Source organism: Rhincodon typus, chromosome 4, assembly GCF_021869965.1.
Source record: "Rhincodon typus isolate 14 chromosome 4, sRhiTyp1.1, whole genome shotgun sequence".
Classification (NCBI taxonomy): domain Eukaryota; kingdom Metazoa; phylum Chordata; class Chondrichthyes; order Orectolobiformes; family Rhincodontidae; genus Rhincodon; species Rhincodon typus.
The window spans coordinates 77,857,316-77,883,155 of record NC_063335.1 but is presented as its reverse complement, the minus strand read 5'-3'; the positions used below and the strand labels follow the sequence as shown (position 1 = coordinate 77,883,155).

Sequence of the window (25,840 nt, the reverse complement as noted above, 5' to 3'; positions counted from 1 at the left end):
ATCTTGATTCCTTACTTGCATTCTCACTCATCCCAGATGCAGACACTTTGGTCTGAAGCTCTTACACTGACAAAAATATACACTTGTAGAAGAAAGTGAAAAATCAAGTCCTGATGCAAAACAGAAGTGTCCAATAGAAACTGGGACAGGGCACCGAGGACTACAGTATCCAAAGTAGTTGCACATTTCTCCATGGAAAAGAAAACTTTACCTACAAATCAAATCACCGAAGCAGCAAAGGAAACAAATTTATGTATTTGATTGAAAGACAAACATTTCTACTTGGAGGTAACAAATTACTAACATACTTTTTAATGAAGGCTTTGTTCCTAAAATAAATGATGGTCAAATGTTTCCACAATCTACAGCCATATCCAGCCTACTGTGATGCAATTAGCGAGATCCTTGCAGTACTTAACAAAATTGCATTCTGATGTGGTGTTTCCGGTACACATTAAAACCCAGGTATGGTGTTGTCCTATTAGAGCAATATGAATTAGGAAACAATATTGACAAACATTAGGAAACAATACTGAATATTCCAATAATCCAATCAATGCAGTAGAGTAATGAAACAATAGCTGATTTAAATGTAGCATACTAATTACATACGAACAACATAGTAACATACTAATTACTTCAGAAATTCTTTTCTCAAAGGAGTTAACATTTCAGGTCTGCTGATCCTTCCTCTGAACTGGAAGGGTCTGGAAAGGTTCTGAGGAAGGGTCACCGGACCCGAAATGTTAAGTCTTATTTTTTCTTCACAGATGCTGCCAGACCTGCTGAGCTTTTCCACTAACTTTTGTTTCTGTTCCTAATTTACAGCATCCGCAGTTCTTTCAGTTTTTATCCTTTTCTCAAAAATTGGTAGTTTGTCACATGTAGTTATTGTCTGGATTGTTTCAGAACACAGTACTAGATACCTTTATGCAGAGTCATGGGGAATTTTGCGACATTTGCAATTTTGTGAATTATTATCCAACAATCCATAAAAATAATAGTTTGTAACTGCAAGGTTTACATCCAAAACCTCCTAACTTCTGTGGAGATGCCAGAAGAACAAGGAACTGGGAATCAGTATATCTGATCTGAGCCACTAGCACAACAACAACAACATTAAATATCAACAGAAAAATGGCTGGACATCACAGCGGGTCAGGCAGCATCCATGGAGAGAGAGAGAGAGCAAGCTAACGTTTTGAGTCTAGATGCCTTTTCATCAGAGCTCTCCATGGATGCTGCCTGACTTGCTGTGATCTCCAGCAATTTTTGTTTTCAGTACAGATTCCAGCAGCAGCAGTAATTGCTCCAACATTAAATATCATCTGTAAAAACAATACGTCTCAGAATGCCTGACCGACAGTTGATCACGATTTAAGGCAGAGAAAAATGCTTTGAAATGCTATCAAATATACGTATGACTTCAATGCTTCATAATGGGTTAAATTACAATAACTTTTGTTTATATTTGGCATCACTTTCAAATGTCATCCATCATTTTTTTTTAAAATCTTCGAAATATTGTGGAAGCAGATTCAGTATAAGCAAATGCTGACTTGTTACTCCACGGTCCATTCATATTTAGGGACAGAAAGGAAGTTTCTAGGAAAGAGAAAAGAACAGTCCCAGAAATTAAACCATTCACCAAATGTGACTTACAGGTGCCAAGATGATCTAACAGAAAGGAGGATTACAGGTTTACGTAGCATTTTATCACAGAGCAGGCCAGAGAAGACAAAAGATTTGGAGATGTTCCTTCTGCAAGTATGAAGGAAGTGAATAAACTTGAGGTGATCTGTCAAGAGAAACACATGTACCCAATTAAAACATGCAAAATAAATCAGGAAAATCATGCATTAAAATAAAAACATCTAAGTGCACTCTTTCCTTTCTTTCACACATTTACCAATGAACAAATTAATTTATAAAATTAATTATAAAATTAAGGAGTGCTCTCTGTTTGTAAAATTAGAATAATCCTTGAAATGTACAATACTTCATTCTCTTCAAGTGTACAGAATCACACAACAGGTTTGCTTACCAGAATGTAATTAGCACAGGTTTTATACTTTCATAATACAGAAGAAAATGCACTCAAGTAAAGCCAAACCAAAAAGAACTATTCAAATGGAAGAATTAAAATAATATAGTCTGGTAATTTTGTTCCATTTCATTTAAATCTTATTCTCTACTGGTTTGTAAAATAGATTTTACTGATAAACAATTACTTAACTTTAAAACAATGTTAATGGTACTGAGATCCACTCAAAATATGCTACAGTGATAGTAGAAACTGCCAATGCTGGAGAATCTGAGATAACAAGGAATAGAGCTGGATGAACACAGCAGGCCAAGCAGCATCAGAGGAGCAGGAAAGCTGACGTTTCGGGTCTGGACCCTTCTTCAGAATTGGGGGTGGAGAAGGGGATTCTGAAATAAATAGGGGTGGAGAAGGGGATTCTGAAATAAATAGGGCGGGGAGGGGGGTGGAGGCGGATAGAAGTTGGATAAAGGAGCAGATAGGTGGAGAGGAGATGGACAGGTCAAGGAGGCGGGGATGGAGCCAGTAAGGGTAAGGGTGAGTGCAGGTGGGTAGTTAGGATGGGAGTTGGTCAGTCAAGGGGGACAGGTCAAGCGGGCAGGGATGAGGCTGGTAGGTAGGAGGTGAGGTGGGGGTGGGGGTTGAGGTGGGAGAAAAGACGGAGAGGTCAGGGAGGCGGGGATGGAACCAGTAAAGGTGAGTGTAGGTGGGGAGTTAGGATGGGGGTAGGTCAGTCAAGGGCAGATGGACAGGTCAAGGAGGCAGGGATGAGGATGGTAGGTAGGAGGTGAGGGTGGGGGCTGAGGTGGGAGGAGCGGATAAGTGGGAGAAAGGACAAACAGGTTAGGGAGGCAGGGACGAGCTGGGCTGGTTTTGGGATGCGGTCAGGGGCGGGGAGACTTTGAAGCTTGTGAAGTCCACATTGATACCATTGGGCTGCAGGGTTCCCAAGCAAAATATGAGGTGCTGCCTCATATATGAACAGCAACGTTACTGATACCGAGACCCACTCAGAATATGCTACACAGATAGTAGGAACTGCCGATGCTGGAAAATCTGAGATAACAAGGAGTAGAGCTGGATAACTCGGCCTCCACAACCTTCTAAGGCAAATTCACCACTCCAGCTGAAGAAATTTCCCTTCATCTCAGCTCTAAAGGGTCATCCTTTCATTCAGAGGCTATACCCTCAGGTCCTGGTATCTCCTACTAGTGGAAATATCTGTACAAGTCCACTCTACCCAGGCCTCTTAGTATTCTGGAAGTTTCAATTAAACACCCAGCCCCATCTTTTGAAAATCCTTCGAGTACAGACCTAGAGTCCTCAACAGTTCCTTGTATGACAAGCTCTTCATTCCTGGGATCATTCTTGTGAATGTCCTCTGCACGTCCTCCCTTGGATATAGGGCCCAAAACTACCCGCAATGTTCCAAATGTAGTTTGACTAGAGCCTTATACAGCCATCCCTCCTCTTGTACTCCAGCCCTCTCAAACATTGCATTTGCGTTCTTAACTGCCAACTGAACCTGCACGTTAGCCTTAAGAGAATCCTGAACTAGAACTCCCAAGTTCTTTTGTGCTTCAGATTTCTGAAGACTTTCACATTAAGAAAATAATCTATGCTTCTATTACTCCGACCATAATACATAACCTCTTACTTTCCCACATTGTATTCTAACTGCCACTTCTCTGCCCACTGTCTTAGCCTGTCACTCAATGATTTGGCCTCCACAGAGTTCTGTGACAGCTGAAATTACAACAAAAAAGTGCTGTAGAATTTTCTTGAACAATAGTTAAAAAAATCTTAGAAGTGAGATTCCATGCTGAAAAATTATTTTTCATTGGAAACAGAATCTGGCATCTCACGGAGAACATTTAAATTTTTAACACTATTTAATGCATTTCCCAGAATGGAAGCTGATTAGCTGATTACTATTAATTGTCACTATTTGAACATGAAACAATTGCATCCATAAAGCTTAGCATATGGTTTATCATACACTTGACTCTAATATAATTAGAACAGGCAAAACAGTCCAAGGAAAGAAAATAAAGAAATATATAAGTTGTCAAGGGGTCCACAGCATTTTTAACTACCGGATCACTATGGACTCAAGGTCTTGAAAAAAGTTGTTCTAATCCATCATAAAAACACATAACCATTCATTCACTTGCAAATACATATAAATTGGGAGGCAAGTACACTCACAGAAATGGCTCATTTATGCCTAAAAGAACATATAAAATTAGGATTTTTGGTAGAAGAACACTGAAGATAGGTTACACATTTTGGTTGTTTAGGCTTTGATATTTCAAATGAAAATACCTTGTTCTAACTTGACAATTCCAAAATAAGAAACTTCTGTGCTCATATAAATCATGGCTAATTGATATATTTAAAAAAGGTAAAAATGTAACAACATGCCACAGATATTAAAGTATTTATTTAGCAGCATAAGCTCAATAAAAACACCCTAAGGCATTTCCCATAAATGCTATCAACCAGAATTTTACACCAAGCCACAAAAAGAAATAGTTATGAACAAAGGTCTTAAACAGGTTTAGCTGTGACTCAGTCTTTAGCACTCTTACCTTCATGTCAGAAGGTTGTGGGGTCAACACCCACTGCAGACAAATACAAAACCAAGGACGATCCTTCAGTGTAGTACTAAATAAGCACTGTATTGTTGAAGGTGTTAAATCAAGACCCTATACTGCATTAAAAACCTCATAGCATTGTATTAAAAAAGATCAGGAAGTTGTATTGGTCAATATCTGTTCCTCAATCAATGTCCAAAAATCAGATTTGCTGTTTTTCACCACACTTCTTTATCAGGTAAGTGTTTGTAAAACACCTTCAAAATGTTTTAAGGTAATGGCAGAATTATTTCATACAATTCAATATACATCCCAATTTCACTAGCAAATCTCAACATATTTGACAAAATAATTGACAGCAATTAATTGTTATTCATATAAATACGAATATTGTCTTTTCAAATACAGGGTGTTGATTTTTGATCTGTTTCCTGTCATGGTGGCACCTTCTTTCAGGAGGGAGCTTTTAGATGTTCTCACAGGATCAGGGCCTGTTCAATGTCACACCATATTGATGGTGGAACTTAGTTTTAAATTGCAGATTTCATAAATTCAATTAAAGTTTAGTAATGGAGACCATGTAACTATCAGATTGTTTAAAAAGGTTACCATGACAAACTTCTACACAGATGTCCTGCAGCTGATATGACTGACCCCCAACAACCACAACTATCTTCCTTTGTATTAAATACAACTTTAACTAGCAGAGATTTCCCTTTACTCCCATTGACTCCCATTGACTCCAGTTTTGCTTGAGTACTTCATGCCACACAGGGTCAATTGCAGCCTTGATGGCAAATACAGTCATTCTTATTTGACCTCATGGGCCATTTAGCTCATGGCCCTTTTATAGCCTCGGTTCAAAATGAAAAAAGTGCTGACTTATTTGACCTACGAGATCTCTGCCTCACCACACACTTCGTCTTTAATGGTCAAGTATACAAACAGATCAACAGTACACCAATGGGGACACCCATCTCAGGACTCATTGTAGAAGTAGTCATGCAAAGACTAGAACACACCACCCTCCCCCACATTCGACCTAAACTGTGGTTCCGGTACGTAGACGACACATTTGTCATTATTAAACGCAACAAATTCGAAGAGACCCAGCACCTTAACAGCGTATTCGCAGGGATTACATTCACAAGGCAAGGAGAAAACAACAATCAACTTCCGCTTCTGGATGTTAAAAGTTGAGCGTATGACTAACGGGGAGATCCAAACCTCAGTATACAGAAAAGCAACCCATACTGATCAAATCCTCAACTTCCACAGCAACCACCCCAACACCCACAAACAAAGCTGCATTAGGGCACTATCTAAACCGGCCAGGACACACTGCAACACCCTGGAACTATGCAGCAAAGAGGAAGAGCACTTATACAAAATCCTCGCTATAAACGGATATCCCCACAACTTCATCAGCAGATGCCTACTAAACACACAACAACAGAAGGACACAGTACACCCTAACACACTGGCCACAATGCCATACATCAAGAACATATCAGAACTGACAACAAGACTTCGAAGATCGCTAGGGATCATGGTGGCCCATAAGTCCACAGCCAGTCTACGACAAATACTTACAAGGATTAAAGACCCCATTCCCACAACATGCAGAACCAACGTAGTTTACAAAATACCATGCAACAACTGCCACAAACATTACATCAGACAGACAGGATACATGAACATCAACTAGCAGCAAAACGGTATGATGAATCTTCCTTAATATCAGTACTCAGACAATGAATGCCAGTTTAACTGGGACAAGGTAACCATAGTAGCCCAAGCCAAATACAGACACGCACAGGAATTCCTAGAGACATGGCTCTCCATTCATAATGCAATCAACAAAGCCTTAGAATTGGACCCCATATACAAACCCATACAGATCAAAACCGTAAATGACACTACTCTACTCACCATAACAGACCAAACAGTCTAAATTCCAAGCTGAGTCCAATAACACTGCTTCATCGGAGGCTCCACTGATGATGTCACCTAGCTTGGCAATCAAACGACTGAATGAGAACAAGCCAGCTTGGCAAGCAAGTCAACAACCTCACCCACAACCGGAGCTACAGATCTTTGCCAAAACTTTATTTGGCCTTCATTTTGAACAAAGTGGCCAATGAGCATCAGTAAGCAGGTTATTGCTAAGAAAGCGTTGTTTGATAGCACTGTTGATAATAACTTTCATCACTTCTGTGATGATCGAGAGTAGATTGTTAAGGCAGTAATTGGTCAGGCTGGATCTGTCCTGTTTCTCATGTGGTGACGTTCCAAAGGCAATTTTCCACATTGAGGAATGGATGACAGTGTTGTGGGTGCATTGGAACAGCACTTCACATTCTGAAGCACACAAACCCAACACAACTGCAGGAGCGCTGTCAGGGCCCATACCTTCGCAACATCCAGTACCTCCAGTGGTTTCTTGATAACACATGAATTCAATCGAATTGGCTGAAGACTGGTATCTGCATTGCTGGGCTCCTTAGGAGATATGGGATTGCAGAGCTCTCAGCAGAAATATCTGTATCATCTACAGTCACGGATGAGGTGCCAGAAGACTTTAAGAAAGGCTGCGAGGAGAAGGCTGGGAACTATAGACCAGTGAGTCCGACATCAGTGGTGGGTAAGTTGTTGGATGGGATTCTGAGAGACAGGAGTTACATGCATTTACATGCACTGGTGGTAGGTACGACCTGCTTGGTCGATGGGAGGGATGAATCCGGTTGGTGGCTGGAAGGGGACATGGGTGATGGGTGGCAAAGTTATTTGAAATTGGAGAACCCAATGTTGAGTCCTCCAGGCTGTAAATTTGAAGAACACCACCTCATCTTCCACCTGGGCACCCTACAACCCGGAGGATTCAATATTGGGTTCTCCAATTTCAAATAACCTTGCCACCCATCCCCCGCCTCCTCCCTTCCATTCCACCTTCTGACCTTCCCTTCCAGCCACCAACCGGATTCATCCCTACCATCGACCAACCAGGTCATACCTACCACCAGTATCCACCTATCACCACCATTCCGCCTCCACCCCTTCTGCAGCTCCCCCTACCTCAACATCCAGTTCTGAAGAAGGGTAATACCCAGAACAGTGATTGCTCCTTTTTCTCCAGATGCTGCCTGGCCTGCTGTGTTCTTCCAGCCTCCTATTTGTCTACCATGGATTCAAGCATCTGCAGTTTTTATTGTCTCTAAGAGCTGATTATGGATAGTCAGCATTGATTTGTGTATGGGAAACTGTATCTCACAAACTTGATTAAATTTTTTTGAAGAAGATGTGACCAAGATAGAGGAGGGCAGATCTATAAACATGGTCTATATAGGGTTTAGTAAGGCCTTTGACAAGGTTCTGCATGGTAGACTGGTTAGTAAAGTTGGATGACATGAGATTCAGGGAGAGCTTGCTAATTGGATACAAAATTGGCTTGAAGGGAGGAGACAGACTTCCTTTGCAAAGGCATATTCTAGCAGGAGATGTAAGACAGTCTCAACCCTCCCACAGCTGCTTTGAGGACAGCCTGCAGCGGTGCAGACCAACCCTGCGAACATGAAGGATCTCACAGGTTGTGCCCTTCTCATCAACAACCATGCAATGTTTTGGTGCTTGTTGGAAAGTTCTGGTGATGAAGCATACAGGTCATGAGGCTGCACATTGTGTTTGAATATATTTCTGCTGCTGCGGAGAGCCCACAGCCCTTTGTGGATGCCCAGTTGAGTTGCTAGATCTGTTTGAAGTATTTCCCATTTAACATGAATGACAGTGCCATATAACACAATGGAGGGTATCATTAATGCACAGATGGCACATTATACCCACAAGAACTGTGCAGCGGTCACTCCTACTGATACTGTCACAAATAGATGCATTCTATAACAGGCTGATTGGTGAGGATGAGGTCAAGTGTGTTTTTTGTTCTTGTTGGCTCTCTCACCACCTGCCACTGACGTAGTCTAACAGCTATGTCCTTTATGACTCAACTATCACAGTCAGTAGTGGTACTGCTGGGTCACTCTTGGCGATGAACATTGAATTCATCCTCTTCCTCTAAGTGGAGTTCAATATGGAGGAGTACTATCTCCGAGTTCATTATATTTGTTTGTTTTCTTTGTAACAGCCGTTTACCAGGATATTGCCGAGTATGGAAGGTTTGAGTTATAAGTAAAGGCTGGATAGGCTGGCACTTTTCCTACTGGAGCGTAGGAGGTTGAGAGGTGACCTGATAGAAGTTTATAAAATAATGGGAGGTATTGATGGTAGTTGTCTTTTCCCCAAAATGGGGAATTCCAAGACTGGGGGTACATATTTAAGGTGAGAGGAGAGAGATTTTAAAAAAAGGTATAAGTGGCATTTTTTTTAAACAGAGAGAGTTATTCGCATGTGGAATGAACTTCCTAATAAAGTGGTGGGTTTGGGGTTGTGGGGGTGCATGGTAATCATGTTTCCTCATTCATGTTTGACCTGACACTTTCACACTTCATGCGATGTGTAGTCAATGTTGAGGTCTCCCAGTGCAACTCCCTCCTGACTGCCTACCACTGGCCTGTCACCTGTTGTGTCTGTCCTACTCTCAGTCAGTCAATAAATACCCAGAGTGATGGTATTGTCTGGGGTAGCATGTAAAGTATAATTCACCGAGTATCCATGTCAGGCGATGTTTGAGTAGTCTGTAAGACAGTTCTCCCAATTTTGGCACTAGCCCCAAAATATAGATGAGGAAATTGGCAATCTCAGTCCTATCAACCTTGCAATGTCACTTCCAGTGCCTCTATACCAGGTGATTTGTCAGCTTTCAAAATTAATTTTCGTACAGATATTATGTGAAACTTTATCAAACACCTACTGAAAATTTACAGACAATATCAAACACAATCCTCTACAGCTTAAATCACATCAGCCCAGCACAATACACCCTTAACAAATCTATCTCCATGCATTAGCCAATAGTTCTCTAAATGATAAATAATTTTCCTCTGGATTCTTGCCTCAGTTTTCCCAGCAGCAATGCTCAGCTGATTAAATTACAGTTGTCTGGTTTGTCATACTCCCTTTTCTAAACCAATGTAAGATTTGCAATCCTCCAGCTTCCCTGCACCATCCCATATTGCAAGATTGTGGACAGACCCTCAGCGATTTCCACCCTACCTTGAGCAGCTTATATAGTTATTTTTAAATCTCCTTAAGTATTTGAGAGACTATGCAAAAATTGGTTGCCATATTTGTCTATATAATGTAATTGACTATAATTCAAAAGTATTTAATTGAAATGCTTTGGGAGTTCTGAGGAAGTGAAATTCAGCTTATAAACAAAAGTTCCTTTTTAACCCCTTCTTAGCATAGTAGAAAATGGGGACAAGCTACGTAAAGTGCTAAGAAGGACAATTATAAGATTAGGATGGATCCGGAAAAGGATCCAACAGTGAGAGATAAATCTCATAAGACATTAAGCAAACAGAGTCATACAGCTTGGAAACAGACCCTTTGGTCCAACCAGTCCATGCTGAACATAGTCCCAAACTAAGCTAGTCCCACATGACTGCTCCTGGCCCATACCCCTCCAAACCTTTCCTATTCAGATATCCATCCAAATGTCTTTTAAATGTTGTAATTGTACCTGCATCCACCACTTTATTAGGAAGTTCATTCCACATGCGAATAACCCTCTGTAAAAAAACAAAAATTGCCACTTATATCTATTTTTAAGATCTCTCTCCTCTCACCTTAAAAATGTATCCCCAGTCTTGGAATTCCCCATTTTGGGGAAAAGACAACTACCATCAACTCTAGCTATACCTCCCATTATTTTATAGACTTCTATCAGGTCACCTCTCAACCTCCTACGCTCCAGTAGGAAAAGTCCCAGCCTATCCAGCCTTTACTTATAACTCAAACCTTCCATACTCGGCAATATCCTGGTAAACGGCTGTTACAAAGAAAACAAACAAGTATAATGAACTCAGAGATAGTAAGAACTGCAGATGCTGGAGTCAGAGATGATACAGTGTGGAGCTGGAGGAACACTGCAGGCCAGGCAGCATCAGAGGAGCAGGAAAGTTGACGTTTCGGGTCAGGACCCTTCTTCAGGAAAAAGAAACAAATATAATACTTTGCAAATAGACAGTACAGTGCAGATCAAAGATCAAAGTGCAAAAAGTTACTAGAATGATTAGGAAAATAAAACAAAATCAACAGGCTCCTCAAAGTGAAATTCCTCATTTAAAAGTTAGAAACATAGAAAATAGGAGTAGGGGTAGGTCATTCAGCACTGAGTATGCTATGCCATTCATTTTGATCATGGCTGATCATCCAATTTAGTATCTTGCTCCTGCTTTTCCTCCATATCCTTCAAACCTTTTAGCCCCAAGCATTATCTATATCCAACTCCTTCTTGAAATTATACAATGCTTTGGCCTTGGCTGTTTTCTATGAATTAGGCTCAGCATTCCATGGTTGAAGAAATTTCTCATCTCAGTCCTAAATGATTTAACTCATATCCTTAGACAGTGACCCCTGGTTCTAGACGTCTGCCAGCATTGTGAACACCCTTCTTGCATTTAACTTGTCTAGTCCTGTTAAAACATTGTAGGTTTCTACGAGATGCCTCCTCATTCTTCTGTACTCCAGCAAATATAATCCCAATCGATTCAACCTCTCCTTACACATTCAGTCCTGCCATCCCAGGAAGCAATCTGGTAAACCTTCGCTGCACTCTCTCTGAAACAAGAGCAATCCTCCTCAGAGAAGGAGGCCAAAACTGTACACAATATTTCAGATGTGGTCTCACCTAAGCCCTGGATAACTGCAGCAAGACACCTCTGCTCCTGTTCTCGAATTCTCTCGCTACGAAGATCAACATACGATTTGCCTTCTTGACAGGGGGCTGTACCTGCATACTTGCCTTCATTGACTGATGTACATGGACACCCAGGTCTTGTTGCACATTCCCCTCTTTCAATTTATAGTCATTCAGATAATAATCTACTTTCCTATTTTTCCTATCAAAATGGATAACCTCACATTTACCCACATCATACTGCATCGGCCTTGCAGTTGCCTACTCACTCAGTTTGTCTAAATCACACTTAAAGTACCTCACAGCTCACTTACCCACCCAAAAAATCTTTATAAGGATATTGAAATATAAAATTTAGTAAAACTTGGTGTGCTCAAGGACAGTTGGAAAAATCTGAACTGCTTCATGTAAAAAAAAAGTAGTGCACAAGTATAAGCTGATTGAAGCAGTACACAGGGCAATACTTTCACTGATACTTTGGTGTATTTTTCTTAGAGACTGAAAGGACAATTGGTTTAGATCTCTTCAAAAGTGAATTGGACACATCGTTCAGAGAATCATTTCATCAATTACAAATTTTTAGGATCGCAGAAAGACAAATTAGATGAATGTACGGCCTTTTCTGATATGATTTTCTGCAACTAATCCTCAAACCTCCAAGTATAAAACTGTATTAAGCATTGTCAGTTGTCCCTCAACTCAAGGGCTATCTCTACTGAGGTTGCAGGTCTCTGCCATGAATCTTCAGGATTTTCTTCCTGTTCTTCCCTTTCCTGCCATTCTGCTTCAGCATGAAAATGCTGTGACTCAAAGTTTGCAATCTGATGGGCAAGTTGTCCCCATTTTGAAAGATGGGCAGGAAGCTCCACTATCATTAAAATGAATGCTATTGTGTTCAAAGAAAGTTACAGGCTGTCTTTGTAGTGTCTTTCTTACCCCACCCTGGAATGTTGACCATGTGAAATTTGAGGAAACATAAACAGTGGTTGATTGCCTTCAGCAAGACCACTATATACACACACACTTCTAAGAGAAAGGAGTAGTTCAATGACAGTGGACAAAAAATAACACGCTCAGGATGGCTAGGAAGTGTAAAGCATGGTCACTATTAACTCATTATTAATTCCTAAATTAACTTTAGTGCATTCTCCATTCTGTACTCTTACAAAAAAATACAAACAATACATGGTAATTTAGGAAATGCTTGTATTTCTTTTACTTTCCATACAGATTTTAGCGTTGCATAACACTTGGAACTGTAAAGGCAGGTCTTTCACAATGCAACTTTTAACTCTGCAACTAGAAGCACAAAACAGTGACCCAATAATAACTCGGCCTGAAGTTTCTCCCACAGTGAAGTGAGTATAGTTAAGTAATCAAATTGTCCCATAACACCATTCTACATCTATTTCCCTTTTATGCTCTAGCATTCTCTTCTCCGTTAACTCACCCCAATTTTTATTTTTGCGCATTTACAATTATCGTATCGTTCTTCTTTTCCTGATGCTGCTCTTTGTTGCTAGTTTTGTTTACAGATACGTTTTATATAAGCATCTGACATTAATGTGCACCTGATGTATTCTAAGTTTGCCTAGCTTAAATCAATCTTTACGCTGTAGCTCTAGATAATCCAGTCACTGGAATATGTCCAATTCATTTGCTGCAACTTCCCAGATTTTTTTTTCCTTAGTTCAATATCCCTGGATTATATACTTGGTATTTGCAGCTGTTTCAATTAGCTGTCTGTTGCTAAGCTTATTCTTCCATGTTTGCATAGGGTTGTTTGGCTTTAAAGAAGAAGGGAGAAGTAGTGTTAATCAACAGTCTTTATTCTTGTCATGGTATCTATAAGAAATAGTACTTACATATCTGGGATTAAAAAAGGCCCTAACCTTTTCTTCATCACTGTTGGTGGAAGTGATGGCGCAGTGGTAATGTCACTGGACTGGTAATCTACAGCCCCACGCTAATGTTCTGGGGATAATGATTCAAATCTCACCATGGCAAATGGCAAAATTTGAATTCGCTAAAAAGCTGACTTAATGACAACCATATAACCACTGTCAATTGTCATCAAAACCCATTAGTAAAAGGTACTTCTATGACTTAGGGAAGGAAATCTGTCATTCTTACCTCATCTGCCCTATATGTGATAACTGACCCACAACAACACATGGAGTCTTAGAATGCCCTTTGCGTAATTAGGAATCAGGAATAAATGCTGGCCTTCGCAGTGAACAAAAACAAAAGCTCGCCTTTCTTAATGTGCTTCTACTTTATATTTTTCTTATTATTGGATGTTAAAGGTACAATATAGGTTACTACCAATACCATCATTCTTTATGAAACTCCACTGCTACATACTTGTATTGTTACTTTTTTGGCTGTACCAATTTTGGTGTTCCTTGGCCTTGACATTTCAATCTTGCCGTCATTCTATTTGTCACACTTGCTCTGTGATGAGGGTAGATACAGTATATTCCTGCTTTCTTTGCTCGGAGGGCTATTCTAATTTCTCACAACTTTTAATCTTGGCATGGTTATGGTCATATTTTTTCTGCAGTATTGCAATATATTAGGGAATGAAAGACTGACTTGATATTTGGGAGGTAGGAGTAGTTGCAGTTTGATCTGTCCTGTTGCTATTGAAACTGCATTTCTAACCTAATTTATTACTTGTCCTGTTTTGAGAGAGTTTCTTAATGTTGGACTATTATTCTGATTTTCTGTGCCTGCCCATTATACAAAGGATGGGAAAGATTTATTCCCAGGAGTAGGATTGTTAAGCTTTTCATGTAGTGCATTCATGAATTTAAGGTAGATGTCTTCCTGCCCTACCCCCATGTAGTGTGTACTCAGGAGTGTGGGGTATGTGTGTTGCTGCACCCAGTGTAGGGAGCACTCAGGAATGTTTGTTCATGTGTTCCTGCTCCAGTTAGAGTCATAGGAACATACAGCATGGAAACAGACTCTTCGGTCCAACTCGTCCATGCCGACCAGATATCCTATATAGATCTAGTCCCATTTGCTAGCATTTGGCCAATATCCCTCTTAACCCTTCCCATTCACAAACCCATCCAGATGCCTTTCAAATTTTGTAATTGTACCAGCCTCCACCACTTCCTCTGGCAGCTCATTCCATATACACACCACCCTCTGTGTGAATATGTTGCCCTTTAGGTTCCTTTTATATCTTTCCCCTCTCACCTTAAACTTGTGCCCTCCAGTTTTGGAATACCCCACCCCAGAAAAAGACCTTGCCTATTTATCCTATCCGTGCCCCTCATAATTTTCTAAACCTCTATAAAGTCACCCTTCAGCCTCCGACACTCCAGAGAAAATAGCCCCAGTCTATTCAGCCTCTCCATGCTTCCCCCTATAGCTCAAACCCTCCAACCGTAGTAACATTCTTGTAAATCCTTTCCGGACCCTTTCTAGTTTCACAATATCCTTCCAATAGCAGGGAGACCAGAACTGAATGCAGTATTCCAAAAGTACATAACCAATGTCCTGTACAGCCGCAACATGACCTCCCAACTCCAATACTCAATGAATTAACGAATAAAGGCAAGCATACTAAACGCGTTCTTCAGAATCCTATCCACCTGCGACTCCACTTTCAAGGAGCTATGAACCTGCACTCCAAGGTCTCTTTGTTCAGCAACACTCCCTGGGACCTTACCATTAAGTGTGTACGTCCAATCCTGTTTTGCCTTTCCAAAATGCAACACCTCATATTTATCTAAATTAAACTCCATCTGCCACTCCTCAGCCCATTGACCCATCTGATTAAGATTCCATTGTACTCTGAGGTAACCTTCTTCGTTGTCCACTACACCTCCAATTTTAGTGTTATCTACAAACTTACTATATTCACATCCAAATCATTTATATAAATGACAAAAAGCAGTGGACCCAGCACTGATCCTTGTGGCACACCGCTGGTCACAGGCCTCCAGTCTGAAAAGCAACACTCCATCACCACCCTCTGTCTTTTACCTTTGAGCCAATTTTGCATCCAAATAGCTAGTTCTTCCTGTATTCCGTGTGATCTAATCTTGCTAACCAGTCTGCCATGTGGAACCTTGGTGAACACCTTACTCAAGTTCATATAAATCAGCCTTCATCAATCCTCTGCTATTTCTTCAAAAAACTCAATCAAGTTAGGGAGATAAAATTTCCCAAGCAAAAAGCCATGTTGACTATCCCTAATCAGTCCTTGCCTTTCCAAATATATGTAAATCCTGTCCATCAGGATTCACTCCAACAACTTGCCCATCACCAATGTCAGGCTCACCAGTCTACAGTTCCCTCGCTTTTCCTGACCACATTTCTTAAATAGTGGCACCGTGTTAGCCAACCTCCAGTCTTCTGGCAGCTCACCTGTGGCTATTGATTGTATAAATATCTCAGCAAGGTGCCCAGCAATCACTTCCTTTGCTTCCCACAGAGTTCTAGGCTATTTATCCACCGTTATGCATTTTAAGATGTTTAACGCCTCCTCCTCTGTAATATGAACATTTTTCCAAGATGTCACTATTTATTTCCCCATGTTCTCTATCTTCCATATCCTTCTCCACAGTAAGCACCGATGTAAAATACTCGTTTAGTATCTTCCCCAATCTCCTGCGGTTCCACACGTAGGCGGCCTTGCTAATCTTTTAGGGCCCCTATACTCTTTCTAGTTACTCTTTTGTCCTTAATGTATTTGTAGAATCCCTCTGGATTCTCTTTAACCGTATTTGCCAAAGCTATGTCACATCCCCTTTCTGCCCTCCTGATTTCCCTCTTAAGTATACTCCTACTGCCTTTATACTCTTCTAGGGATTCACTCAATTCCTGCTGTCTAAACCTAACATATGCTTCTTTCTTTTTCTTGACCAAACCCTCAATTTCTCTAGTCGTCCAGCATTCCCTATACCTACCAGCCTTGCCCTTCACCCTAACAGGAACCTACTGTCTCTGGACCATCGTCATCTCATTTTTGAATGCTTCCCATTTTTCAGCTGTCCCTTTGCCTGCAAACATCCACGCCCAACCAACTTTTGAAAGTTCTTGCCTCAGCCCATCAAAATTGGCCCTTCTTCAATTTAAAACTTTAACTTTTAGATCCATTCTATCCTTTTCCACCACAATTCTAAAACTAATTGAATTATGATCACTGGCCCCAAAGTGCTCCCCCACTGACACCTCAGTCACCTGCCCTGCCTTATTTCCCAAGAGTAGGTCAGGTTTTGCACCTTCTCAAGTAGGTACATCCCTATACTGAAACAGAAAAATTTTTGCGCACACTTAACAAATTCCTCTCCATCCAAGCCCTTAACAGTAAGGCAGTCCCAATCTATGTTTGGAAAATTAAAATCCCATTCGATAACCACCCTATTATTTTCACACATAACTAAGAACTCCTTACAAATTTGTTTCTCAATTTTCCATGACCTTTTTTTTTGTGGGGGTGGGGAATTCACAGTACAATCCTAATAAGGTGATTCAAGAATGTGTGCATTCATTCCCCGGGAGTGTATATTCAGTAATGTAGGGTAGATGTGTTCCTCCCCCTGTTGTGTATACGTGAGGGTGTGGGGTAGATCTGTCCTTTCCACCGCTGTGGTGTATATGCGGTGTGGGGATGTGTGTTCCTGCTGTTCTGGGCCCCCTCCCTGTAGAGTATACACACAGGAAAGCGAGGTATGCGTTCCTGAAGCCCCTAGAGCGTACATACAGGAAAGCGGGGTATGAGTTCCTGCAGCCCCTAGAGTGTATACTCAGGAATGTGGGTTGGTATGTCCCTGCCTTCAGAGTTGTACATAGTCGGAGGTGTGGGGTAGATGTGTTTGTTTCCCTAGTGTGGAGTATACGCAGGAGTGTAGGGTGGGTGTGTTCCGGCCCAGGCGAGGGCAGAGGGAGGAGGGAGGATTTTGGGTGGTGGTGGTGTTTGGGGGTGGGCGGTGGTGTAAAGTTATCCTCATTTTACCCCCGGGATTGCAGCGGGCCGGGCGACCTCCTACCTCTCTTGTTCTTGGTGCCGCTTCTCCGGGCGATCTCCAGCTCTCTCTGGATCCTGTTCTCCAGGAATTCCTGCTTCTTGGTCAACATCTCCTCCGTCTCCCTGAGCCGATGGAGGGCCTCCTGCGGGCTCGGGCCCTGTTTCCGGGGGTGGGATCGGGACGAGCCGGACCCCGAGCTGGAGCTCGATCCGCTCTTGAAAATGTTGGAAATTTTGTTCATAACGACCGTCCGGCGGCTCGAGCCCGACACAAAAACACAGCTAAGGGCACCGGGCTGTGTCTGGCGTCACTTCCGGTAAATGCGCCTGTCAATCAATGAGGGGGTGGGGAGTCCGCCTGCTGTCAAAATGGCGGAGTTGGAGATTGGTGGACAGTGTGAGGTACAGCATTGCCGTCAGTTAGGTAGGTTGTAAATCATGCAAAGTTTTACTTCTTTACTGAACTCTGTTTGCAATGGGAGGGGATCTTTAATTGTTTCAAACTGAAGAATGCTGCTCGTTGCTTTTGCCTGGATCGGACAAAGATTTAAGATAGGAAGGCGATTAGAACTCGTCTTCCCAGGCTGACTTTAGGGAGTTTAAAAAAACAGAAGTTGCTGGAAAAGCTCAGCAGGTCTGAACACCAGGCCTTATTATCACATAGCCTGCCATTACACACTACCTATTGCTAGTCACTGACAGTCCCCATGAACAACTGTTCACCCTCCCAGCCAGATCGTTATCAACTCCATTGTCTATCCAACTGCTGTTCTCTCTCTTCGAGTTCTATCCTATCATTCAATTCCTACCCCATTCCTCTTCCTATTTTCTGCATATAAACTGACGTTTTCCCAGCCACCATCAGTTCTGAGAATGGCCACCGGACCCGAAACGTTAACTCTGATTTTTTTCTTCATAGATGCTGCCAGACCAGCTGAGCTTTTCCAGCTACTTCTGTTTTTGTTCCTGATTTACGGTATCCGTAGTTCTTTCAGTTTTGACTGTAAGGAGTGCCCCTCTCTTGTAGTTTCTAGTCCTGAGATAATTCCAGGGTTTTTTTTTAGCTGTGATAAGGCAAAGAACTGTGGATGCAGAAGATCATTAACAAAAACAGAAATTACTGGAGAAATTCAGCAGATCTGTTGTTTCGAATCCAGTAACTTTTCAGAACTGCATATTCCCCTCTCCTCCCATGTCCACCTTCTGCAGGGACCATTCCCTCCGGGACACCCTGGTCCACTCTTCCTTCACTCCCAACACCCCGCAGCCCCACGGCACCTTTTCCTGCAACCAGCGAAGGTGTTACACCTGCCCATTTACCACATCCCTCCCTACTAACTTAGGGCCCAGAGGAATTACGCTTTTATGAGGAAGATTCACTATACTCGAAATGTTATCTCTGTTTTCTCTCCACAGATGGTGCCAGATTTGCTAAATTTCTCCAAAAATTTCCATTTATTTCGTTTGCCTCTAATGTTTTATTTGAACACATTGCTGGAAAAACTCAGGTCTGGCAGCATCTGACTTTAAGGAGTGCCCCTTAGCGCTGGTTGATGTAGTATATTTGGAATTTCAGAAAACGTTTGACAAAGTCCCATATAAGAGATTAATGTGCAAGATTAAAGCACACGGGATTGGGGGAAGTGTTTTGAGATGGATAGGAAATTAGTTGGCAGAGAGGAGACAAAGAGTAGGAATTAATGGGTCCTTTTCAAATTGGCAGGCAGTAACTAGTGAGGTGCCACAGGGATCAGTGCTGGGACCCTAGCTATTCAAATATATATTAATAATTTGGATGAGGGAACAAAATGTAACATCTCCAAGTTTGCAGATGATACCAAGTTGAATGGGAAGCTGAACTGTGATGAGAATGCAGAGCTCCTTCAGCATGATGTTGACAGGTTGGGTGAGTGGGCAAATCAATGGCAGGTGCAGTATAATTTGGATAAATGTGAGATTATTCACTTTGGAAGCAAAAACAAGAAGGCAGATTACTACCTGAATGGCTGTAAATTGGGAGAAGGGAGTGTGCAACGGGACCTGGGCATCCTTGTGCACCAGTTGCTAAAGGTAAGCACGCAGGTGCAGTAGCGGGTAAGGAAGGCAAACGATATGTTTGTCTTCATTGTGAGAGGTTTTGAGTACAGGAGCAAGGATGTGTTGTTGAGTTATACAGGGCCTTGGTGAGACCACACCTGGAATATTGTGTGCAGTTTTGGTCTTCTTTTCTGAGGAAGGATACTCTTGCTCTCGAGGGAGTGCAGTGAAGGTTTACTAGGCTGCTTCTGGGGATGGCGAGTCTTACGTATCAGGAGAGATTGACTACGTTGGGATTGTTTTCGCTAGAGTTCAGATGAATGAAGGAGGATGTCATAGAGACTTATAAAATTCTAACAGGACTGGACAGGTTAGATACAGGGAGGATGTTCCCAATGGTGGGTCTGTCCCAAACCAGGGGTCATAGTATGAGGATTCGGTAGATGATTTAGGACAGAGATGAGGAGACATTTCTTCACCCAAAGAGTGGTGAGCCTGTGGAATTCATTACCACAGGAAGTAGTTGATACCAAAACATTGAATGTATTCAAGAGGCGACTAGATATAGCACTTTGGGCGAATGGGATCAAAGGTTACGGGGAGAAAGCAGGATTAGGCTGTTGAGTTGGATGATCAGCTGTGATCATGAAGAATGGCAGAGCAGGCTCAAAGGGCTGAATTGTCTCCTTCTGCTCCTATCTTCTGTTTCTATCTGTGAAGTTCTGAAGAAGGGTCACTGGACCTGAAACATTAACTCTGATTTCTCTCCACGGGTGCTACCAGACCTGCTGAGTTTTTCCAGCAGCTTCTGTTTTTGTTTCTGATTTCCAGCTTACTCCGTTCTTTTGGTTTTTTATGTTTTATTTTGAGGTTGGTTCATGCAGTCACGGTTTAAAGCAGTTTTACAGTTTTGTACCTTCCATGTTGTTTATAATCTTGTAAATTTCTCTAAAATCAACTCTCAGATGCATTATTTAGACTGAAAGTCCAATTTGCTGCACTGCTTTTGGTGACTGAACATGATACTCGGACTATCATCTGATATAGTATCAGAACTTACTTCTCATTCAATTGCAAACCCTAGAAATAAACACCAGTAAAATTTGTGAATGACGCATGCTGGCCCAATTCCACTGGTCTACCACAATGTATGACCAGCATCTTTATTTCTAAGTATTGCTAGATTTTTATAATCTTTCATTTACTCTATATGCACTTTCAACATTTTATAAACATGCTGACAAATTAGGGGCGGCATTAGGTTCCTTGGCCCCTCAAGGCTGCTTTATTATTAGATAAGATAATGGCTGAATTCTGTAGCCAAAAGTCAAAGAAAAATGTTCTCTTCATCTGTCTTTAATGGGTGAACATTATTTTTAAATGGTGAGCCTAGTTCTATATTTTCCTGCACATGGAAAGATCCTTTCCACATCTGCCCTATCAAGACCAGTCAGGATCTTGTATGTTTCAAATTGATTCAAATTCAAGCCTAGCTTGACCAACCTTTCCTCATAAGACAATCCAGCCATTTCAGGCATTAGTCTGGTGAACCTCTTCTGAACTGCTTTCAGCACATTTACCTCCTCCCTTAAATAAAGAAAACGTACCATATGCAGTATTTCAGATGTGATCTCATCAATGAGCTATTGAACTGAAACATAACCTCCTTTCTATTGTATTCAGTTCCCCGACAGTAAGCAATTACATTTTATTAGCTTTGCTCATTATTTGCTGCGCTTGCATACTAACTTTTGCAATTTGTGCACTAGATCTTCAAAATACTTATATATTTTTGAGCTTTGTAATCTCTCACTATTTAGATAATAGTTCTCTTTGTGGGTAGTGTCAATGCTAGGTGGAGAAACGAGTGCTTACTTGCAGAAATGGAGTTTGTAGTACTGCCATTGCCAAGCAAACAAGCTGTCTACAGAGTCTGCAGAGGAATGTAGATTGGTTAAACCAATTGGCAAAAGCAGATAGAATATAATGTTGGGAAATGTAGGTTATACACTTTGGCAGGAAGAATACTGGAGCTGAATATATTTAAATAGATAAAGACTGCAGAAACCTACAACAGAACAGAGGGATTTGGGAGTCCTCGTTCATGAATCACGAAAAGCTAACATGCAAGCTCAGCAGGTAATATGAAAAGCAAATGAAATGTTGGCCTTCGTTTCAAAGAGAATGGAGTTAAAAATAGGAAGGTTTTGCCAGAATTGTATAAAGCACTAGATGGAACACTGCTGCAATACTGTGACCTCTTACCTAAAGAGAGATATACTGATAATTGAGGCAGTTGAGTCTGTGCTCCTTGGAATTTACAGGAATAAGAGGCAACCTTATTGAAACATACTTGATAGGGTACATGCGGAAAGGTTGTTTCCTCTTACAGGGGAGTCTGGGGCATAATTTCAGAAAAAGGTGTTATAGATTTAAGATAGAGTTGAGGGGGAATTTCTTTTGATGGTTGTGAATCTGTGGAATTGTTTATCACAGAGAGCTGTCGAGGCTGGGTGATGAAGTATATTCAGGGCTCAGGTAAGCAGATTTTAAACCAGTAATGGTTATGTTGAAAAGGCAAGAAGAGTTGAAGATTCAGATCAGCCACGATCTCATTGAAAACCGTAGACTCGATAGGCCAAATTGTCTACTTCTCCTATGTCTTATTGTCTTTCATAAAGATGGCATTTCCTATATAATCACAAGGTGGAAACAAACTCCAGAAAATCTACTGGTAGGGTGGTAATGGAATAGGGAACACAGTCACTCAAACCAGCCTTGTCGGGGCCGTTCAGGTGATGTTGGAATAGGAGTGAGTCGTTGGCTTCTAAAGCCTGAAGTTGGAATGAAGTGATCCTGCCTAGCACAGTTTAATGTGTAGTGTATGTGTGGAGTTCTGAGACTTTGATTTGGTTTTTGTGCTGTTTTAAGGTCTCCCTGGAGCTTCAAAACACACAAACAGTTTGGAAAGTATAAAATCCCTGATCCAGTACTGCAGCAACTGACTCAGAGTTTAATGCTCACCTGTGCCAGAATCTCCTCATGCATGCACAGAGGCACACTGGCACAACCCAGATCTTTGTCAACATTACATGACAATGTGCAAACATGTATTGAACTGCCCATGTGCGAATAGCTCTCGATGGTTATCTTGAATAATTGATTGTGTTGAGAATACACACTCCATTAGATAGTATAGTTTTTTTTTCGTTTCTGCCAAAGTGGACAACTGCATATGTTCCCACATAATATCCATTTGCCAGATTTGAACCCACTCAGATATTGGACTTGGAATGTTAACTCTATTTCTCTCCACAGATGCTGCCAGCATACACTGTGTTTGTTTCAGATTTCCAGCATAGAGTCATAGAGTTATACAGCATGGAAACAGACCCTTTGGTCCAACTTGTCAGTGCCAACCAGATAGCCTAAACTGATCTAGTCCCATTTGCCAGCATTTGACCCATGTCTTTCTAAACCCTTCCTATTCATGTACCCATCCAGGTGCCTTTTAAATGTTGTAAGTGTATCCACCTTCACCAGTTCCTCTGGCAGCTCATTCCATACACGCACCACCCTCTCCATGAAAACGTTGCCCCTTAAGACCCTTTTCACTCCTTTCCGACTCACCTTAAACCTGTTGTTCTGGAGAACCCTACCCTGGAAAAAAGACCTTGGCTATTCACCCTATCCATGCCCCTCATGATTTTATAAAACCTCTATAAGGTCACTCCTCAGCCTCCAACACTCCAGGGAATAAAGCCCAAGCCTATTCGGCCTCTCACTGTAGCCCAAACCCTCCAATCCCAGCAACAACCTTGTAAATCTTTTCTGAGCCCTTTCAAGTTTCACAACATATTTCCTACAGCAGGGAGACCAGAATTGAATACAATATTCTAAAAGTAGCCTCACCAATGTCCTGTCCAGCCACAATATGACATCCCAACTCCGATACTCAGTGCACTGACCAATGAAGGCAAGTGGGCCGAATGCCTCCTTCACTGCCCTATTTACTTGCAACTTCACTTTCAAGGAACTATGCATCCCCCTCACCCTCCCCTCCACTTTCCTAACAGGTTGCTTTGTTCGGCCACACTACCCAGGACCCTATCATTTACTATACAAGTCCTGATTTGCCTTACCAAAATGCAGCACCTCACATTTATATAAATTTAACTCCATCTGCCCCTCCTTGGCCCATCTGATCAAAGCCCCATTGTACCTTGAGATAACCTTCTTCGCTGTTCACTGCACCACCAATTTTGGTGTCACCTGCAAACTTACTAACCATACCTCCTATATTCACATCCAAATCATTTATATAAATGACAAAAAGCAACGGACCCAGCACCGATCCCTGTGGCACACCACTGGTCATAGGCCTCCAGTCCAAAAAACAACCTCTCCCAACCACCCTCTGTCTCCCACCTTCTCACTTTGTCAACTATTTTTGTCTACTAAAAAAAAAACTTACTGTCTATAAATTTCTTGCTTTCTTTCTCTCGAACTCATTTTTTCCCCCTCATTAATCTTTTAGCCATTCTTTATTGCATTTTCACATTCTGTCCAATCTTCTGACCTGCCACTCATCTTTGCACATGTATATATACATTTTCTTTAAGTTTGATACTATTTCTAGCTTTTCTAAGTAAACTACAAATAGTGTGTTCTCCCTTGGAAATTTCTTATTTGTTGAAATGTAATTCTTACTGGTATTCTGAAATATCCCCATAAATGTCATCCACTATATTTCTATTGACCTATTCCTTAGCCAAATTTGCCAGTTTTGTTGACTTGGTTAACTGGTGCTATGCATTGATTAAGCATTTTGTTATGTGAGATACCTAGGTCTTTGTCAGACTCATCCTGAAGTTATTTCAAAATCAGAAATCAAGTACATGTAAGAAAAACAAAGAACTGTGAATGCTGAAGATCTGAAATAAAAACAAAAATTGCTATAGAGAAAGCAGATATAAGGTTTTAAGTCCAGTGAGTTCGGAAGAAGAGTCACTGAACTTGAAATGTTAACTCTGCTTTCTCTCCACGGATGCTGCCAATCCTGATGAATTTCTCTAACAATTTCTGTTTTAAGTTCGTATCAAGTATGTGTGTTGCCCACTTCCTTCCAACTTGTTGTATCTTGTATCTTTTCCAATTAATTTTCCTTTGACATCTTGAATTTGTTTTAATCCAGTTTATTTTATACTCACTGTATTTGCTCCTGTAATTCCTCTGCTCCTTATAATTTGGTATCATCTGTAATTTTGACTGATGTGTGTCGGTTTTCTAAGTCATCGATGTAAATTTGAAATAGTATCTTTCACCATTTTGTCGTTGTAATTCTGGTAAATTCCTGTTATTTTGTTCTTTTTAGTTAATTTCTTTTCTGTGATCTAATTCAACTTTATGCATAATACCTTTTCATTCGGAACGTTTTTGGAGACCTTCTCAACCTCTAGCCACCATACGTTTTTGTTAAGATTACCATAATCCTTTTGGGATAATACACTCTGAAGTTAAGGACTATATTTCTGTTCTGAATCTATTTTCTTTGTTGCTAATTAAATGATTGCATAAAATCAATTAGTTTGCGCAATTAAAATAAGAGACTATTGTTTCTATAGTTGCTTGAGGCTGTTTTGAATCTTGTTGCTGCTTTGGTCTATTGACAGTGGAATGTTGGCTTCGTAATATTGAACGAAGAACTACTGTTGTCACATCTCCTTCCTAGCCAACTTCAGCATTGACATAAATAGCCAACTGTTTCTGAGTATGTTTTTTGTGCCCTTTCATCCTGCTGGAAACTTCCTTTTTTTAATATTGAATACATTGATTCTTTATTGTAATAAACCTGATTTGAGATTTTATTATTGCTTAACTACTTTCATGTAATTACTTGGAGGAAAAAGTAACTTAGAAAACTTTTGCTATTCTGTCTTTAAGTTAGGCATGATCAATTTATAGTTGATGCCCTCAAGGTTGCCACATGTTCCCTTTTTTTGTGCTTTGATTTACTTACATTTACCAAGTCAAGAGAAGCCATCTCTCTCCCAGCTTCTCCAATAACCCTGTATTTCTCCAGCTAGATTGTATTTGATCTTAAAATGAGCAGTAAAAACAAATGAGGGGAAAGGTAATAAAAAAAAGTAGTGAGAGGAAATTACTACCTAAATATCTCCACAATTGTAGTGTGAAATTCCCAGTACCTGATAGGAGTGGAATGTCAAATTTCGACTGCATTTGTATGTGCACACATGATCCCAAACAATAAGTTTTTAGTCTAGTAGACTATGAAGTATACAGAAATTGCTGGAAAAGCTCAGCAGGTCTGGCAGCATCTGTGAAGAAAAAATCAGAGTTAA

General features: G+C 41.0%; 2 protein-coding genes across 2 annotated transcripts in view; one reads left to right on the top strand and one right to left on the bottom strand.

The window, feature by feature from the left end:
* Nucleotides 1-314: 314 nt before the first annotated feature.
* LOC109937980 (charged multivesicular body protein 4c-like) lies at nucleotides 315-17,753 on the bottom strand. The gene is made up of 3 exons (XM_048596297.1): nucleotides 17,464-17,753; nucleotides 1,663-1,798; nucleotides 315-478 (listed from the first exon to the last, which is right to left on the bottom strand). The coding sequence occupies exons 1-3, from the start codon at nucleotides 17,681-17,683 to the stop codon at nucleotides 415-417; spliced, it is 420 nt and encodes a 139-aa protein (XP_048452254.1). The 5' UTR covers nucleotides 17,684-17,753; the 3' UTR covers nucleotides 315-414.
* A 42-nt stretch (nucleotides 17,754-17,795) lies between these two features.
* The window catches only part of zfand1 (zinc finger, AN1-type domain 1), a 20,116-nt gene continuing 12,071 nt past the window's right edge, over nucleotides 17,796-25,840 (top strand). The window contains exon 1 of the mRNA XM_020520500.2: nucleotides 17,796-17,865. Within this exon, the coding sequence (XP_020376089.1) occupies nucleotides 17,811-17,865 (55 nt within the window). The 5' untranslated portion in view covers nucleotides 17,796-17,810. The remainder of the gene's footprint in view (nucleotides 17,866-25,840) is intronic.

What these genes read in the sequence shown, in the direction of transcription:
- LOC109937980 (XM_048596297.1), bottom strand. Translation starts at nt 17,683, where the DNA reads ATGAACAAAATTTCCAACATTTTCAAGAGCGGATCGAGCTCCAGCTCG. An exon ending in CGGCACCAAGAACAAGAGAG is followed by an intron (nt 1,799 to 17,463) that starts GTAGGAGGTCGC and finishes TTCTCTTGACAG; the next exon opens with ATCACCTCAAGTTTATTCAC. An exon ending in GTTAGATCATCTTGGCACCT is followed by an intron (nt 479 to 1,662) that starts GTAAGTCACATT and finishes TTGCTCTAATAG; the next exon opens with GACAACACCATACCTGGGTT.